General features: G+C 45.5%; 1 protein-coding gene across 8 annotated transcripts in view; it reads right to left on the bottom strand.

Annotated features, from left to right (window-relative positions):
• The window catches only part of GRIP1 (glutamate receptor interacting protein 1), an 819,646-nt gene that overhangs the window by 138,009 nt on the left and 660,983 nt on the right, over positions 1–20,654 (bottom strand). For all 8 annotated transcript variants that reach the window (XM_078676427.1, XM_078676419.1, XM_078676408.1 and 5 more), the window contains 3 exons: positions 19,799–19,985; positions 18,142–18,287; positions 4,043–4,123 (listed from right to left, as the gene is read on the bottom strand). In XM_078676427.1, the coding sequence (XP_078532553.1) occupies positions 4,043–4,123; positions 18,142–18,287; positions 19,799–19,985 (414 nt within the window). The remainder of the gene's footprint in view (positions 1–4,042; positions 4,124–18,141; positions 18,288–19,798; positions 19,986–20,654) is intronic.

The following is a 20,654-nucleotide window of genomic DNA, read 5'->3' on the forward strand; positions in this document are numbered from 1 at the left end:
GCGCCAGGACCCCTGGCCCCCACCGACGGAAGCCGACCCGACGAACCTACAGCGCCGCCGACCTCACCGCACTCAACACCGGCCACATCCCAGGATGTCACCGAGCCGCCCCGAAGCACACCCACGGACCCTTCAGCTGCCTCGCCTGCAAGTTCACCTGCATCCGGACCTTCCCTGCACCCGACAAGCCGAACTCCAGCAGCACCCACCTCAAGTGTATCCTGCTCAACACCCGCTCCGTCCACAGACACGCCGTAGAACTCTGGAACCTGCTCGACACCACCGCCCCCGACGTTGCCTTCATCACCGAGACCTGGATGAACGCCTCCTCAGCCCCAGACATCGCCATCGCCATCCCAGAGGGCTACAAGATCACCCGGAGGGACCGCGACAACCAGACCGGAGGAGGCATCGCCATCATCCACAGAGACACCATCCGCATCACGACCAACACCGACGACACCCTCACCACCGCTGAACACCTGCACTTCCAGATCCACACCAACCCGAAGACCACCCTCAGAGGCACCCTGATCTACCGACCCCCGGGACCGCGCACACGATTCAGCGAGGACATCGCCGACTTCGTCAGCCCGCACGCTCTCCCCTCCGCCGACTACATCCTCCTGGGGGACCTCAACTTCCACCTGGAGAACAACAACGACCGCAACACCACCACCCTGCTCGACAACCTCGACAACCTCGGACTCAAGCAACTGGTGACCACCCCCACCCACCTCGCCGGACACACACTCGACGCCGTCTTCTCATCCAGCAAAGACGTCACCTTCAGCCACGCAACAGGACTCCACTGGACGGACCACAGCTGCGTCCACTTCACCTTCAGAAGAACGACGATCCACCACCTCCAGCAACAGGTTGCTCGAAGAAGCTGGAACAAGATCACAGCCGACCAGCTCACCGCCTCCCTGAGCCAGCACCCTCCCGCCAACTCAGCGAACCCCAGCCAGGCCGCCGACAACCTCACGAAGTGGATCAGCAACTGCGCGGACGAACTCGCCCCCCTAAGGACCCCGCCCAGCAGATCCTGCAGCAGAAAAACACCATGGTTCACCGACGAACTCAAGTGCTCCAAGAAGAACTGTCGAGCCCTCGAGAAAGCCTGGAGAAGGGAACCAACGACGGACAACATGACCACCCTCAAGCTCGCCACCCGGAAACACCACCAACTGATCCGCGCCACCAAGAAAAATGCATACAAGGACCGGCTGGACAACAACGCACACAACTGCAAGGAACTCTTCAACATCGTGAAAGAGCTCTCCAACCCCAACGCCGGAAACAACGACATCACACCGTCGCAAGACCTCTGCAACTCCCTCGCGTCCTACTTCCACAACAAGATCACGGACATACACAACAGCTTCAACAACCAACCAACGCAAGCCACAACCGCAACGACGCCACCACCCACCACCCTCCGCACCTGGACCCCGATCAGCACCGAAGACACCATCCGCACCATGAACTCCATCCACTCCGGATCTCCGACTGACCCCTGCCCTCACCACGTCTTCAACAAGGCCGACGCTGTCCTCGCACCCCACCTGCGGGACATCATCAACACCTCCTTCGACTCCGCCACCTTCCCTGAGAGCTGGAAGCACGCCGAACTCAGCGCTCTCCTCAAGAAGCCCACAGCAGACCCCACCGACCTCAAGAACTACCGTCCCATCTCGCTCCTCCCGTTCCCGGCCAAAGTCATCGAGAAGACCGTCAACAAACAGCTGGCCGCCTTCCTCGAGACGAATGGATCCCTCGACCCCTCACAGTCCGGCTTCCGAGCGAACCACAGCACCGAGACCGCCCTCATCGCCGCCACCGACGACCTTCGAACTCTGATGGACAACGGAGAAACAGCGGCCCTCATCCTCCTGGACCTCTCCGCGGCTTTCGACACTGTCTGCCACCGCACCCTAGTACAGCGCCTCAGCAACATCGGAATCCAGGAGAAGGCACTGGAATGGATCACCTCCTTCCTCGACGGAAGAACACAAAGAGTCCGCCTACCACCGTACAAGTCAGAGGCCACCAAAGTCATCTGCGGCGTACCCCAAGGATCCTCGCTGAGCCCAACCCTCTTCAACGTCTACATGAGCCCCCTCGCGGCCATCGCACGCCAACACAACCTGAACATCATCTCCTACGCCGACGACACCCAGCTGATCCTCTCCCTGACCAACGACCCCGCCACCGCCAGAGCCAACCTGCACGAAGGGATGAGAGACGTAGCCGAATGGATGACGACCAGCCGCCTGAAACTGAACTCAGACAAGACGGAGGTCCTCATCCTGGGCTCCACGCCCTCCGCCTGGGACGACTCCTGGTGGCCCCCCGCCCTGGGCACCGCACCCAAACCGACGGACCACGCACGCAACCTGGGCTTCATCCTGGACTCCTCCCTCTCCATGACCAGACAAGTCAACGCCGTCTCCTCGTCATGCTTCAACATCCTGCGCATGCTACGTAAGATCTTCCGGTGGATCCCCACCGAGACGAGGAAGACGGTCACCCAAGCCCTCGTCACCAGCCGACTGGACTACGGCAACGCCCTCTACGCCGGAACCACTGCCAAACTCCAGAAGAGACTCCAGCGGATCCAGAACGCCTCGGCGAGACTCATCCTCGACGTCCCCCGACGCAGCCACATCTCCGGACACCTGAGAGATCTGCACTGGCTCCCGGTCAACAAGAGAATCACCTTCCGGCTCCTCACCCACGCGCACAAAGCCCTACACGACCAAGGCCCGAGCTACCTCAACAACCGGATCAACTTCTACACTCCCAAGCGCCTCCTCAGATCAACCAACCACGCCCTCGCCGCCGTCCCCCGAATCCGAAGAGCGACAACAGGAGGAAGATCCTTCTCCTACCTGGCCGCCAAGACCTGGAACTCACTTCCGACCAATCTGCGCCTGACCCAAGACCACCTCTCCTTCAGGAAGAAGCTCAAGACCTGGCTGTTCGAGCAGTAGCGGCACCCCCCCCCCTCCCAGCGCCTTGAGACCCTACGGGTGAGTAGTGCGCTCTACAAATGACCTGATTGATTGATTGAAGAACAATTCATTTAAATGTATAAACCTATTTCAAGACGTAGAAGCATCAATATCAATTTAATCAGCGATGAATCATTCACCAAGATACCAATCTAAAAATGGACAATAATATTCCCATCTCCGACCTGCTTACGACGTCACTCTGGGGGTGGGAGACTCTCCAGTGTAGCATGAGAGTGGTTGGGGATTCAGGTGCATTTGCTGAATATTCCACCCATCTGTCTACAGCAGCGGGGTACGCAGCGGAGCCGAAACCATAGTTGGGAATCTTAGGGATAATGGCAGAGCGGGCGGGCTCCTGGTGATCCACCTATCTGGCAGGCATGATTATTCTTCTGACTACGTGTGGTATTGACCAAAGCTGGCATTCTGATATCCCCTACTAACCGCCCCATGCCCTCCCCTCCAAAGTCCAGATGGGGGACTGGAAACCCGTTGCTCCCACAGAGTGGAGGCAGTTCACAAAGCCAGGGGATACCCCAAGAAACAGAGCATCTGCTGGCCTAGCGGGATTACTTTCATATTGCTATGTCGTGACATATTAATTATTTAAATGTGGTATGAGGATTTTTAATGTACCATTGGTGATGTGCATTACTCGCATACCTGTTTTGTCTTTCTGAAATGTCCTGTATGTGACTCTGTATCAAGTTTGTGAAAATCAATAGAATCAAAAAATATATATATCAAAGCTACAGTACACCAACCTGCAGTGGAGGCTAAAACTGTGCTTTAAAAGCAGCTGTGGTAAAAACTGGAATAAAAAATGAAACTATTGAAAACAACTAAAAAAATAGTATATTGAGCTGTAGCCACCAACATCGACATCTTTTTAAATTACTGGCACTTAACGAGTTTAGCTATATTCTACCACTCATCCAATTCCATACGCCAATGCCATCTGTCCTGTCACACTGATGAACCCCCATGGACCTATAAATCTACAAATGAATCCCAATACGTACAGCTGATGGTGATGCCCAGCTCCACGTTGTGTTTCTTTGGTAGCTTGACGTGAAACGTTCCACTGCTGGGGATCACAGATTCTGCAGACAAGAGAAGCGGCAAAGGTTCAAGGCGCGTTGACAACACCAGAGGTTCCAAAAACAGCATTAAAGGACAATGAATGTGCATTTCCAAGTCTGCTTTGCACGCCAACCCCAAAATTACCTTTAAAGACCTATGGTAATGCTACATAACAAAAACATTAGACATGTTTTATTTTATTTAATTATCCGGTGATTTACAACAGTGCGTTACAGGTAGTGGAGGTGTGAGTCTTCTGGTGGCCCATTGCCATTATGCTCACAATCGTCATGTTTAGCATCACTGGTATTGCCACCCACCAGTCAGCCAATTAATTTCATAGCCTGGCACCTTTGTGCACCTCTGAATTTTACTCATATAAAAGAAACCCGTTGACACATCACACCCCTATTGAAGTTTCCACCCAGAATCAAGGCTCAAGCAGTCGGTCTTTCATACCGCTTTCAGTGAGGAACACTCTCGTCTTTGCTTTATTAAGAGCAACATCAGAAAGTAACGTTGTTATGTTATGCATTTATTTATAAGGTGCAACATAAACCAGAACTTGTTGGCACTATTTCAATAACATATTTCCTGAACCAGCTCAGCATAATCAAGATAAGGTAAAAGAACAAACATTAAACCAGTCTGGACATGTGTACTAGCATCAGTCAAGAGACAAAGGGCAAAAGCTTTCAAGGATTTTAAAGAATTAGTGACATTATTCAACAGACCAAACCTGACATGTTCTGTAGAAGGAGTCGCACGCAGAGATGGGGTAGAGTATTCCATGTTTCGGGTGCGGCTGCAGAGAAGTCTCAACTTCCAAAAGTAGCCATCTTTGTTTGAGGAACATCTAGTAGCTTTGTTCAGTGTCCGGAATAAGTTGGTAAGATTTAGAGACAATTATGTCCAGCCACATTGTTGTACCTCAGCAGACGGGCAACTCCGTCACAATGGTGGCGGATATCCCATCTGTCAAAATATAAATCTAATTATATCCTATGGGATTTACATTTCAGCGGATGGGATATCCGTCACCGTTGTGACAGAGTAGCCCGTCTGCTGGGATCTAAATCAGGCCCTTAGTCATGTTTTTCAGTGAAAAGAAGTCTTCTAGAAAAAGTTAAATAACTTCACACGTTTTGCTTAGTTCTCTGCATTTTGCTCGGCACTTCTAATGAGGCTGTTGACATAAAAAAAAATGAAGTTTGAGGTATTTGTGTGCTTGGGGGCCAACTACACCTCCTGTTACCTCTAGTAAGTCCTATACAGCAGGATTGCTGAGAAGTAGTCAGAGGCCACGCCCCCTTCCTCTACCACTCTGCAAACGCTCCTCCCGGCGCATTACTAGTTGGGGGATGAAGTAACCTGGGTTCCACAGGGTTCTTGGGGGCCAGCAAGTCCTCCTGTTACTTCCAGTAAGTCCCACACACGTCATCCCCCAACCAGGAGCGTGCCAGGAAGCACGTTTGCAGAGTAGTGGAGAAAGTGGGCCAGGACTCCAGCAAGTTGCCGACTTTTTGTTGGTGTTGATTTTTCTCTTTTTTTTAGGAAGGAGGGGGGCATGAGGCCTCCCTTCCCTGGAACATTTTGGGCCCGGGGATCCCATCTCCCGGGACCCAGCCTTTATTATTATTATTATTATTTTTTTTAATTCGAAGGGAGGGCCAACCGGTACATTGCTGGAGCCAGCCCTGAGGGGTGGTGGTCCTCAGGGCCATGTACGGCTCCTGGGGGGGGGGGGGGGGGGGAGGGCTGCGTGGCCTCCCTCCTTTATTCAAATTTGTCAGAGGGAGGTGGTGGTCCCCAGGGCTCGCAACAAACCCCCTTAATTATTGTATGCATGCCCGAGGAGGTGGCGGTCCCCTAAGCAGTGTGGGAGGGGCCAGAGCCTCCCCCACACTTTGTTATTTGTTCTTTTGCACTATTAAAGAAGCACCAACCCTAGGGTAGGCCTGGGTAGGGAGTGGCAAAATGCATTATTTAGGGTAATGGGGCAAGTGGCCTCCTTCCCGAGCCTCTGGGAGGGCATGGGGACCCCATGATCCACGGATGACATCAATTGATTGGGGAGGGTGGAGGGCGCCCTTGTCCCCAATCATGAAAAGGCCATAGGGATCCCATCCTCTGGGGCCAAATATTAATAAAAAGGAGAGGGGGTGCACAGCCTCCCTCCCTGACCCTCTATGGACCCCAGGGACCCTACCCCCCAGATGCTGATCTTAAATTAAAGGGCAAAGCCTGTAAAGTTCCTGGGTACCCCAACACCCAGAACCAGCTCAATCACTGTGTCCCCGGGGAACACACCCAGGGACACAGTAGTTTCCCTGCCCGCAAGATCGGGGGCAAGGAAGCATATGACTGCTCCCACCCGGTGGGAGCAGTTTTAAATCTCCCACCAGGTGGGATCTGAAATGCCTTCCGTGCCCACAGGAATGCAGGCAGGGAAGGCGTGTCAGCTCCCACTCTTCAACAGCTTTAAAAATGCTCCCACCGGGTGGGAGCAGTCTTTTGTTTCACTGCTCATGCGGGCAGGAAAAGTCAAATTGCATCTGCCCGGAGAGAGCAAGTAAAAACAGCTGCTACCTCCAGGCAGAAGCAAAACTGGCTCCCACATCACACAGAATGCGTGCATGTGGAAAGCCGCAGGGCCGCGAGGGCCCTTGTGCTCCCCTGCAACTTCCTTAGCATATTGTGGTGTGGGTGCCCTAGGTGGGTGCCAGGGCACCCATGTTAAGCCCAGGGGGTGGGGTCCCTGAGGCCCCTTGTCGCAAGGGGAGTGGGGCTGATCACCCCCCTCCCATTTACAAATAAGTTGTGGCCCCAGGGCACATATCCATGAGGTCACTATTGGCTAGGTCTCGCGTTTGCAAGGGTTTCAGCTATTGGCTTTGTAAATGACAATGTATTTTATTTATGTGCTGTTTTTTAAAACAGTTAAATTAAAAGCATTGTCATTTACAATGTCAATAGCTCAAACTCTCAAAAACGCGAGACCCATTGCATTGCAAATGCTTGTTCTAAATACAATCATAAACACCTTCTACCTGAGACTAATTACGGAATTAGGGAGCACTCTCTACGGGCTTAAATACACCCCCATACATCAGATCACCTTCCTGCCAGGGCGAATGAGGAAGAGGTAGGTAAAGGCACCGGGGGCCAATCGATGACAAGTGAGTTACCAACTTGGAGAGACGCTGTGTCTCTCTCATTGCGCTATGTGCTTTACTACACAATGTATATCTTACTGCCACACACCAAAATGCAGGTCCTAACTGCATGGGACGGAACGTTATTTTAAACCTCAATATGTTTTAGTGCTAGAACAACGCATTTATACGGTAGCCCCCATATTTACGGGATGTTTATTTTGCTGCCACATATGTTCGTGTACGTCCTAACTGCACGGGACGTAATGTCCTCGAGATGCTCCTGTTCTCACAGACTTCAGTGTTTAACCGCATCAAAACAGTGCATCTGTGCACTAGCCCACCAAGTGACGTGATGTATATTTGGCTATCACGCACAAGCATGCATGTCCTAACAACACAGGACGGAACATTTTTAAGACACTGCTAGTTAGGAATTAAAATGTCTTACTGTACTAAGATAACGTGCCTAAGCACTACACCCCTGCCCCCCTCCCCATCCAAGGCCAGAGCCTCCATAAGCAAGTCAACACCTTCTTGTAAACAAGCATTTACAATGCAATAGGTCAAATTGCATTGCAAATGGTTAAGTTGAAAACTGAGCTTGGTGCCGCTTAAAGGACACCGTACTAGGTTTCTTTTTTTTTTCTTTAACTTTAACACTGAGCGCAGTGTCCTTGAAGCGGGTGCTGTGCTCAACATAAATGCTAAATATAAATAAAGTGAGCGTGGTATCCTTAGCGGATACCGCACTCATTAAAGTAATAAAAAGCATAACATTTTGAGCGCATAGCGCTGCAGCCGCCATTGTCCCCATCAGTGTCCATTTTAAAAATAGTGCTCACCCACCAGATAAAGCCCACCGTATAACGCCGCAAGTAAACTATCCAGTCCGGATGGGCAGTCCCAAAAGGAGACAGGGAGGTAACAAAGAAGCCTCATTTTCAATCAGAAGCCAGCATTTACCATAAACCTTGACGCCAGCCAATAAAAAAGATGGGTGGGGATTCAACTCTACTTTTAAAACCTACCCTACTAAAATATGCCTCGCAAAGTGAGCAGCGCATGCGCGCTTCAACATTAGGCGTGAGACCTAAAAAGGCCCTTGGGGATGGGATCCCTGTGGCTCAAAGAAGCTCGGGGGAGGGGAAGAGGAGAAAATTGCCTAGTGCTTAGCCTAGAGATATTTACACAGCAAATGTTGGATTGATAATGGAAGCTACTCACCATGTTTTCACAGGAAATTTTATCAAACTGCATTTGATGCTAAACTTGAAGTCTACTGAAAAAGCAGCCTGTTTTGTAGTCTGGTCTTAGCTCCAAGAGCAGTTCGGCCATCAGAAAAGGATCAGTAAAAGTGTCAGTGAGGCTGAAATGTGGCGACTGACTTGCGCCATCCCTAGTGAAAAGTAATCAATGAAAACTTTTCAGAGGCGCAGTGTGCTCTGGACTGCGTCCTGGTTTTCACATCGAACCAACACATACATGCTGTCAGAGAAGAAAATCAGACTGATCGTTGTTCATATGGCAGAGCGCTATGAGACGCAATTAATCTTCACATCATGAGATGTGTCAGCAGGTCAAAATGTGAGAGGAGAATGTGGGCTACACTGCTTTCTGAGGGAAACACTTCTGAATATAGATTGGCACATGTTACTCCATGGAAAGCTCCTCTTTTTTAACATACTGCAAGAACTCAGATTGAGAAAAATCTTTAAAGTGCTTTGAATTTGTAAATGCCCATTATTGATATAAGTGTCAAAGAAACATGGATTGGTTTTACAGTCGTATGTTTACTACCATGATCATGGTATGTACCACCTACAGCACATGTGCCACAGACTTGTCTCAGTGTGCATACCTAATGGATCTTGTGATTTACAAACTCACTGAGGTTAACTCAACCGCAGAAGAATGAAAAGCTGGGTGAGAATTGTCAGGATACAAATTAGAGACCTGCACGTCACACAGATTTTTGCAGCAGGAGATCAATCGACTAAGGTATATTTTCAGCTTCCCATTTGTTTGCTTATTAGGGGCAGTAGACTATATCAGGTGACAAGTCCATGATCTTTGGGTTTCCATAACAATGACTATTTTATCAAAAAAAGAATTATGTTACTTACCGTGTAAGTATGCATTAGTTGCCTTTAGTGTTGTAGATTCATATTATGTGCACACTCCTGCAATCTAGTGTTGGGCTTGGATGTTTCTTCTAAGAAGACTTTTGAGTCTCGAGATACAGTGATTTTGCCTCTTTGGGGTAATGCGCATGGTCAGCAGCTTCATCTTCAGGTATTTTTTTTACACATCACATGCAGGTGGAGTGGATCTAGAAATTGTCTATGGTGATGGCTGTGCAACATGAGCAGCAAGTGAATATCTAAAATATGTGCATATTATCAGGAACAACCAGTGACTCCCGGTGGGTGGCCACATAAGAATCTACAGCACTCATGCAACAAATAGATGTTTACAAGGTAATTAACATAATCCATTCGTAGCATGTGTGGCTGTCGATACGTATGCTGTACATGGACTGTTAAGCAGTTCTTCCCAATGCGGTTGCTGGTCACTGGGTGTTGCAGATTCTTGAAATAAAGTTTTCAGTATTGCTTGTCCTACATGTACTTGTTGGCGTTCAAGGAGAACCACACAGTAGTGTATAGAAAATGCGTGTAGAGTTAACCAAGTAGCTGAGTTACTCATGAAAGTGATCGAAACACATTTCTTCCAAGTAGAATATGCTTTTGAGGGGACTGGTAAGGTCTTCTTGGCCTCGGAATACCTGATTTGAATGCATCTGACCATCTATCTAGCAATACCAGCTTTGGATGTAGCGCAATCTTTTATAGGGCTTGAAAAAGTTACAAACAGTTGTTGTGTTTCCCTAAATGATTTAGTTCTGTCAGTGTAGTGTAGTAGTCCTCTTTTAACATCTAAAGGGCACTTTCAGCTACCAATGCCGGATTGGGAAAGAAAACTAGCAGCTCAATAGTTAGATTGAGATGAAGGGATGACAGTACTTGCAAAAAATTTGGATTGGGTCGTAGGACTACTCTGTCCTGATGTATTTGAAAGAACGGCTTGAATTTCACTAACTTTTCTCAATGAGGTAATCGCCCCTAGGAATGCAACCTTCCATGAAAGGTGTTAAAGTGAAGTTGAATGTAAAGACTCAGAAGGGGGCCCATTAGTCTAGTTAGCACCGCACTGAGATTCCATACTGGAGCAGGTGGTGTTCTTGGAGGTATTACACATTTTAAGTCCTCCATGAACGTTTTGACAATGGCACTCTAAAAAGTGAATGGTGTTCCCCATTTTGTAGGTACGTAGCAACGGCCGATGGGTGAAGACGTATAGATGTAGCAGGTAGCATTGTAGACTTTGTACTGAAGAATTGATAGTCAATGTGTTTTGCTGTACAATAACAAACACATCTTTACCACCTACCTGCATAGCAGATTCTAGTGGTAGGACGCTTTACCTATTTAAGAACTTCCATACATTCTGAAGGCAGATTTAGATGTCCAAACTCTAGATGCCATGAGCCAGATATCTAGCTTGAGATGTTTAGGATCCAGCTGTCTGGTTATCCCATGATAAAGTGCTACTGGTTGGGGAGCTTCTAGTGAGGGACCACCGACAACCCAAGTAGGGTTGTGTACCATGGCTGCTGTGCCCCTGTGAGAGCTATCAGAATTGGAATGAGGAAAGTCTGTCAGAGCTTCTTGACACATCGAAGAAGTAGGAGAGGCGGAAAAGAGGAAATATACTGACCTATTCATCCTTAGTGATGCCGGAGTGACTGTGGGTGATGATTCCTGGAGGTGAAGTGTTGGCATTTTGAGTTTTCGGATGTTGCAAAGAGATCTATGGTTAGCGTTCATCAAATTTGGAAATATCAGTGAAGGACTTGTGGTTGGAGTTCCCACTCATCATTTGTTACTACATCCTGCTTAGGGCATCCGCAAAGTCATTGTCTTCTCCCGAGAGATAGTCGGCCAGGAGTTAAATTTGATGTCATAATGCCCATTCTCATATTTTCTGTGGCAACTGATATAGCAGAAGGGAATGAGTGTCTCCCTATTTTTGTATGTAATACATTGCTATCATATTGTTTGTCTTTATGAGAACTACTTTGTGTTGATTGAACATAAGAAAGGCTTCGATGACCATTGGTTTATTTGGTAGCGGGTCTACCAAAGGCGCCTTAAATTCTAACCTCCACTTGTTAGGATCGCTAAGTTTCCCTGTTTTAAGGTCAATAGACCTCTGATTCTTGTCGAGGACTTGCTGTAACTTTTCCAGTATTGGACCCTCTTGTTCTTCTGCAGCACGAAGTCTTGGAGCTGACTTTGCTTTTGGTGCCGATCTGTCCTTATGAGGCTATTTGAATATCCTTTGGCGATAGGTCTTTCGGTGCCGACGTTTTGGATGACGAAGCCGAAGGCTTAGATACTGGGGTCTTCGACGCCAATAGCATTGAGGAGACAGGAGGTCTGTGACTTCAACGCATCGGTGCAGTGTTTCTACTTCTGGCTGATCAAGATCGAGGTCTCTCTTATACTTTTTCGTCTCCGAAGACTTGTCTCAGTGTCTATCAGAACCACTAGACCTGCATGATGCACTGGGGTGCTGGGTCGATCCACTGTAGAGCATGGCTGTGAAAAGTCTTGCAGCTATGGTTTGTGTGTTGGAGCTGAGGAAGCAACAGTACTCAAGTCCCCTGGCATAGCCTTCAACATCAGGCCTGAGGCTGTATCCGGATCAATGTAGAAGGAAATAGTTGATTCCCTATCATTCTCACGGTCACTAGCATCGATGTCTGACCCTTCGGATGCGATGTAGCGCGGACTACCTCGTAACTCAGTTCCTTCATACTCTTCATCCTCATCAGCGTCTATGATCTCTTCTCCCTCAGATACCTCGTGCTCAGGGGTGGTCTCCATATTGTGTGTGAGACTTCAGTATCTTAAAGCTGTTTTCAATCTGAATTGCTGACGCCACACAGTCCTGTTCATCATGTTCCGGGGAGAGGCACAAGTTACAGATCAGTTGCTGATCCTTGTGCTGGCATTGTGGAAACCTTCAAAATGCGGTCCATTCCATTACCTATCCCAGGATATTCTCTGCTCTGTGAGGAGGGTGAGGAGTACTCGAAGAGTTCGATCTTCAGAGACTCATCATTGATGCTTTGCTCTGTCACAGGAAAATTATCTCCGGGTCACTAAGGCCTTGAAAAAGGATGTCGAGAGCAAGTTTTGACGGCCACGTCCACGCCCGATGGAGGAGAAAAATTATCTGAAGATGAAGCTGATGAACATGCGCATTTCCTTAAAGAGGAGAAGTCATTGGATCTCATGACTCTAAATAATTCTTTGAAGAAAAACAAGTTGTAAACATTCAAGCACAACACTAGATGGCAGGAGTGTGCACAGCATGTGTATCTACAGACAGACATGCTTTGAATATGATATTCACATTTTGGTATTGCCACAAACCATTACTTCACCTCAATCTACCACCCAGTCATACACAACGAAAACATGAATACAGTAAACACCTGGAAACTGATCTCAGCCAAGGATAATAACCGAGGCCTCCCTGTCTTTCATTAATGTCTGAAATAAGATTCAGCAAGTTCAAGGAAGGGAGGTTGGACTTACAATTCTAGATACAGTAGAGCTGTCCCTGTTTATTATATATTGTTTTCTTTAACTGTTAACAATACACCTCTGGTATAATGTTGAGCAGGAACAGAGATGGTATAAACCAGAAACAGAGCTCCCTTACAGCAGGTACTGATCTACTTCTGCTATAGTGATAAGCAGATACAGAGCTCATAAATGCCGGTACTTATCCACCTCTGGTATAGTGATGGGTAGACACAGAACTCACTTACAGCAAATACTGACCATCCTGTGGTATAATAATGAGCAGGTACAGAGCTCACTTACTCACTGACCAACTTCTAGTAAAGTGATATGCAGACACAGAGTTCACATAGCCAGGTATTGACCAAAAGCTAATATAGTGATGAGCAGGCATATATGCGACACAAGGTCAGATACTGCCTCCCTCTGTTAAAGTGATGAGCAGACAGAGCTCACGTATAGCAGGTAATGACCCACCTCTGCTATAGTGATGAGCAAACACAGAGCTTACATACAGTAGGTACTGACCCATCTCTGGAAGGCAACCCTTCCACAGCTGGTATGCAAAGGCATGTACCCAGCGGCAGTGAGTACCTCAAGAAGGGAACGCTACACAGCGGCTGAAGGAGCAAGAAAAACAAGTCTGGCCACTGAAAAACTCTTGCAGCGAGATTCAGGTGAGGTGAATGCCAAGCAGAAGGCTTTTGTACGCTACAGATGTTGAGGTGCAGGAGGGCACCCCACATGGTTACTGTTTGTTCTGCTTGGCCACCCCCATCCGACCTCTGTTTGCTCCCTCTTTGTTACCAACACTGGAGTGGATATAACTATGCATGGCTCCCACAGGCATATTTGCTGTTTTGATGTGGTGGAGTTGAAGAAAAGATGCCAATGCACTATTATACTGGCCTGTCAAAATTTATGCTGAGAGGACTTCAGACTGTTCAAAATGCAAAATGCAGTGGCTAGGGTGGTCTTTGCAGATGAGAGCACATTACTATGAATCAGCATAAATTGCAATGGCTCCCAGTGGAAAAATTGATTCTTTTCAAGACTCCTCTGTTAATGCACAGAGCGCTCCCTCATTCAGGACCTGATTATTTATCTGCCGGTATTGCTTCTATAACCCTGTATAACCCTGTATTACATTCCTTCAATAAACTTCCAGCCAAGATTCCAAGAGTTCACCTGACCATAAACGGGAATTCTTTTTTTGACCCGTGGGTTGGAATAATCTCCATTTGGATTTGCGACAGATCAATGATGTAGCATTATTCAAGAAAAGGCTCAAGACATGGCTCTTTACGCAGTACCTGTCTTCTACCTTACTCTTTCTGACTATACCGTTTAGCACTGCAACACTCTTTTGTGTAGCCGTGCGCTCTAGAAATCTCATTACCATAATGGGTAAGGGAGGATTGGATGATGTGGAGCATTTGAAAAAAGGTTTGTGGGCCTTTCCACAACCTCCTCCCCCTTTATATCTTTATATTGTATCTCATTATGTAATTCTGAATCATTATCTGGGACAATACATATATAATAAGCCTGAGGAAAAAGGGAGACATCTTTCAGTGATGTTGAAAAAAAAGTCAAAATGATGTTATTCAACTATGTCTGCCATTTCCAATTGGTGGGCAGCTACTGAGCGGGTATTCAGAAAGTAGCAATTAGATTTATGGATTATGGAGATGAGAGTGGAGGCAAAGAATGAGCTAGATTGTTCCTAATGAGGTTGTTAGAATGCAGAGCTTGCCAAGCTTTTTGTCCATTTATTAATTTTTGATATTAGGGATTGGTTTTGAGACGGAGAAGTTGGATAATTTTGAGAAGTAAATGATACGATGGTGTGATCAGCAGTTCTACGAAGATGGGACGGGATAAGAAAGGCATTCTTGTAAAACCTGGGCCCTAAGTAAGTTCTATACCTTACTTAGGGACCAGGTTTTACAATAATGCCTTTCTTATCCCGTCACATCTTCGTTGCTCTGCTCATCTAACCATCTTATCATTTGCTTATCAAAGAGAAGAGCAGAGTTTTAGAACAGGGACTGTTTGGTAGAGTGACTTGACAATGTAACTTGGCCAAGCAATGTTGATACTGTTTGATAATGTGGTTTAAAATGCAATATTTGGTGATGGTTCCCTCAGTCAGTAAAGTATCACGCTTTGGTAATGGCGAGACAAAGTCAACACTGAACTGCTTTGGAATGCAGCACAGGTTTGCTATTGGCCTTCACCTTCCGCAACCTGGCTTTCTTCTACCTAGTGCTACTGTCCCACATCTGCAAGCATATGGAAGTTTGAGTCTTAGCAGGGAAACCTTTCACACTAGTTCATAAGCACAGATGGAATTATTTGCTTGCCGAGAGGGTAGAAGCAGCAGCAGGCCCAAAGGCAGGTTTTTTTTGTTAGTGATTGTAGCAGCAGTGAGATGATATGTTTTGTTAAGTCCATACAGCATTCCTGATGTTGCTAACCTGGTACACTTCAGGTTGCAGCACACTAGGTGACGGCACCCCTTTGTCAGCTGCTGGGAACCATCGCTGGGTTGAGGTTTTTGGAACCAATAAGAGGACTGTGTCAAGCTTGGATCTTGAGAGATGTGGGTGGCGCATCTTAGTGAGTGGAAAGGCTGGCCTAGTACATCTTAGAGTTCAAGTGCCTCTTGATCTACAGTTTCGGCCTGCCACGGATTGTAGTAACAAAACATAATACGTTCCTTTGTAGGATCTTCTGGGGGCTGTTACAGGTAAAAAGAAAAAAAGAAATATATGTATATATATATATATATATATATATATATATATATATATATAGATATATATAGATCCAGCAGAATCCTGTCGAAAACATCCATATACCCTCGAGCATTTGAAGAAGGAAACAGGTACAGACCACAAAATGGCTCGTGAGTAGGTGCTATTTTATTTTCAGCACGACCTTCCTTGTATGACGCGTTTCGACCGGGTCACCCCGGTCTTGATCACATGACGTGCCTATACTAAGGTGTGTCTTAAATAGTGCTTAAGTAGCCACTCCTACAGGAATAATAAACATAGAAAACATCTTGCTGTGTAAATACAAATGACAGCAAAAATGTGTTTAAAACTGAAATAAATTTAGAAAACATTACAGTGCATAATGGATTCCTCAGCAAAAGTACTGTCAGTAAATACAGTGACAAACTGCAGCATAAATGAAATATATTTTTTAACTGAATTTTTTATTTCAACCTATGTAATTTGTTAGGTGTAATGTCTAGTTCGACCGTTTTAGTTATTGCCTCAACTACATCTTTAAAGTTCTGACTCATAGCACGGCAACTGAAAGCAATATGCAAAAAAGAGATAACTGAATGGCATATCTTTAACCTGAGCACAACAGTATTTCCAACTTTTGCATGGCGTAGGGCTAATTCGGTCCATCTCCCATACCTGTCTGGATGCACGAACTGGCATAACTATTAACTTAATAAGTTCCTTTTGTAACACTGATATAGTCTTGCGTCCCTTCCCTCTGTGAATCAACTTAGGGCTTTGGAGAAACTTCGAAACATTGAGCGGGCAGCGGGCCTTAATCGGGGATGAAGAAGCATTGCTAGTGTTGTGTTTCATACTTTGTAAATTCCTTTGAGCTAACACAAATGCCACTGTCGCACACTCTACAAGTGGTGAAGTGATTGGGATTTTAATCTATTTTAAGCAATAGTAAAGGTATGCCCATGCCCAGCAATCCCGCTGTTTCCCACCATGCTAGTTTGTGATCGCTATGACATCAGTCTTGGCTTGCCGCCAGACAAGCTTCTTTCCCAGAATGGTGGGAAGTGTGTGCAGTCTTGCCAATGCCTTTTCGACTCTACCACGAGTCATGGTTTTTGCATCTTTGAGCCAGTGTTTAGCATGATAGGTTTGAGCAATGAAATAACAGAGAAGGGTATCCGGCAGTCCCAGGCCACCCTTGTTCGCAGCTGAGTGAGTACATCACATTTTAAGCAGGGTTACTTGCTACCCCAAACCAGCCCTATAAGCAGTTGTTAAAGTTACCAAAAAACTATTTTGAAAGTCTGACCGGAATGTTAACATTTTAGAATAAACGTTTGGCAGTGGTTGATACAGGTCCTTCTTGCTGTGCTTCTAGAGAGCTTGATTCCTGGGCCTTCTTGAGAAAAACGCCATAGAAGAAGTCAAGGCACTCGTTTTGCCCCTGTGGGACATCTGTATCGAACCGTTATGAACAAAAGAAGATTTACTGGTTCACAGTTATGGCCCTCGAGTTTGGTGGTCATAATAGATGCTTTTAGATCATGTTTTAAGACTTCTAACTTTCACAATGTGTGATCTTTAATCTCAGGTAATGTTAACTGATGCAGCACCATCAACCTTTTCAATATTTCTTTTTAAACGAAAATCATAATCTATGTAAAAAAGTAGTTAAATATATATTCCACTAACTAATGCAATTCGTTAATTTCTTCCATTATAAAGAGGAGGTGAAATAACTAAATTGGTACAATCCCCACAACATGTAAAGGTAGAATTAAAGTGGATTCAAATCGAAGAAGAAATATCTAGGCATAATCCATGCGATTTTTTCCCATAGACAGTTTCTGAATTTAGGAGCATTTTCAAAGGTGTTGGAGCACTAAAGTTAAATACCTTGCTATGTGCATTTCCTAGATTTGATTTAAGGCGGCTTTATTATTTTGCTTATTTACTGTGAGCAACGTTTCATACAAAAGTGGTTGTTGTGATGGATGGAGGGAAGGATGGAGAGTGAGTGTGTGTGTGCGTGTTGTTGCAATTACAAGTTAAAATGTCGCAATTACTATTGTGAAGCCATGAATGTGTTTCTAGTTTATAGATCGTTTTAATAAGCTTCATATGAAATAGATTTAGTGAAGTGCAATGCCAAATTAAAGTTGCATAAAAACATATAGTGCCAATATAATTCGAAATGTAAAGTGGTTTACCACATATACCACACTCAAACAATTACAATGACAGAGCAAAAGCAGAGTTCTGTAAAGGAAATTTATGTACAAACTACATAGATTTGTCTATGGACACAGAATGCCCCAAAAAATTGCAATCCTCTTAAAAAAAGAGAAATGTGACGAAACATTAATTTAGTAGAAAGCAAAACAATGCAGCACAATGAAAAACTCTGTATTTATCACGAAGAAAGGAAATCAGCTGGGCCTTAAAACAGGTGGAAGCATCTTACCTGCCACATCAAACTCGACTTCAAGGGTCACTTTACTGGTGATGGAGGAGTCGCGCAGCAGCTGATTGGCTTCTTCAAAAGTACTGTCTTCCGTTTGGATTCCATTTATTGCCAGCACACGATCTCCAACCTGAAGCACCCCACACCTGGTAAAAGACAACACAAATCACGCCAACAATCTAAATCGAGCTAACCAGACTAGATCAGTTAGCTGTCTCGTATTAGGCAAGAGACCATAATGGAAGCTCACAGCACAGCTCTACCTACATTCTTTTCTACCTGCCCTTCAATTGGTTTCACATTTTTGTTTTTTCAGAAACCTCTCCTGTTTCCAAATGATCTTTCATGTTTTGCTGTTTTCCATTTAAGGAGGATTCCTGCACGCTTATTGTGGTGGAACAACCCTCTAAAGCAGAGGTGTCTTCTACCAGGTAAATGCTCTCTTGTTTAAACTGCAGATGTTACTTGTTTTTTGGTTATCCATACTATTGAACTCCTGACGATAAGAGCCATGGTTTGTTTACACTAGGCTATTTACACTGAGGGCCATTTATGTCAAAATCTACATGTCCGGCCTAATTCAAACTTGAAATAGGCCATACATTTAATCAACTCAATGTCGGATTTCAGATGCAAAAAGTTTCAGATCCAGCCCATGGAGACTCAACATCAGGCTCTTAGCATCAACACAATTGTTATCAAAGAAGCTTTTCAACTGGAAAGGACCCAACATGTGTGACCCATACCTTGAAGCATCCGCACAATAACAACCATGTTTCAAGATTTTAGGAGAATATAGTATTGCTCTTTTTATTCTAAAAGTATTTAATTTCCAATATTCCTACTTGCCAGAGCCTCAAAAAGATGAAACCCCAAACGAAGTCAAGCTCTCTGATAAACTGATGCCGCATTACAGGGTGATCATGGTGCCTTTAACCGTGCCTATACATGTTTGTGCTTGGTTTACAACACTCAACATCATTCCAGAGAAGATGATTCCTTTTATTTAATAGTTTGGTGAGTTTGAGCTGAACAAGGAATGGGAGCTTCTTTAAATGAGTTTGCAGAAACACCAGTTCTCTAGAAGGCAAAATATGTTCTGCTTCAAAAATGACTGTATTTAGAAGATAACCATAAATGTTGTCTAAGGGATCATTGCACAACCATGGAGAGGCTTGTTGTCAAGAAGTGGTTTGCAAAACAAACTCCTTTATACTTGTCTTTGGCGTATGGACGATGAAACTTAAGGTTGTGCCAAACTTATGGACTTTATGTGGCTTATTATTCTTTTCATTAATACTCTATTGAGGCTTCCGACAAAAGAAACAATAAGACACTGCTGCGACTTTTTATCCCCACACCGAGAAGAATAATAAAAAGATCATATTAAACCTATCCTGTAAAGCACTGTGTGCTAATGACCCTGGTTATTCTAGTTGCTTTGGCATTTTACTGCCTTATCGAGGTCACTTCGAGCTGCTCTTCCACAGTTGAGGGTTATGTCATATTTTTATTAGAACCCATAAACGGATGCTTCTCAAAATAATTTTAGTAGACAAGGCGGTGTGCCTTCGTGCTTCCAGGTAGGTGGTGTGTGCAAGTGAGTGTATCAACACAATAATCACAAGGGTTGGGGGAAGAAATCCGATCATCTCACCTCTCTGCTGGGCTGTCAACGTCGATATATGAAATTAGCGGTGGTGACGATAGGGTCTCGGTGGCAAAAACACTGCCTTGAAGCTGTATCCCGAAACCCACAATGGGGTCCGCCGTCAAGACCACCTCGGTGCTCTCCGTGTGAACCACCTGCCCAGCGAGGCCCACAGTGCTCGAGGCCAGGGACACTAAGGGAAGGGAACACGAAAGATTACTTTCTTGGCAAATGGAAAACGGAAGAATGCAGATTTACAAATACCAACACACACTTCTCTACATGGACCTGCCAAGTTCCTTTAAATCAACGAATAAAACAGAGAGAACCTAACACCAGAATGAAAACAAGTTAAAAAAAAAACTCATCCTAGCAAAAGTGCCCTGAAGCAACTGCACAGAGGTTTGCAGGAAGCGCTTTAAGACACCCCGAAAATAAAATAAAATAATACAAAGAAAATTCTAATACAATTGTTCCGCAATAGAAATTCTGTGGTACTAAAATAGGTGCATTTCGACGGGGTTAATGCTAGTCACGTTTACTATTTTATTCTGTGAAAAATGTGCAGGTTGGGCTGGAATATCAACTATATTTACGGCAAAAGAAAAGGAAGTGAGGAGGTAGGGGACAAATGCCTCAATGACACAGAGAGGGCAAAGAATTGTGGGTGACTTGTGTGCGAGTGAAAAGACCCGAGCTAAAAAGGGCAAGTGATTATTAGAATATATCCTTAAAAAAAAAAAAACAGTGCACGAGCAAAAATGTGATTTAAAAACCCAAATTATTAAACGTGCTAAACAAAATTGTGCACAATTATCAGTGCATTTTGTCCATGCAAATTGAAAAATGAAAAAATGTTGTG

Source organism: Lissotriton helveticus, chromosome 1_1 (assembly GCF_964261635.1).
Source record: "Lissotriton helveticus chromosome 1_1, aLisHel1.1, whole genome shotgun sequence".
NCBI lineage: Eukaryota > Metazoa > Chordata > Amphibia > Caudata > Salamandridae > Lissotriton > Lissotriton helveticus.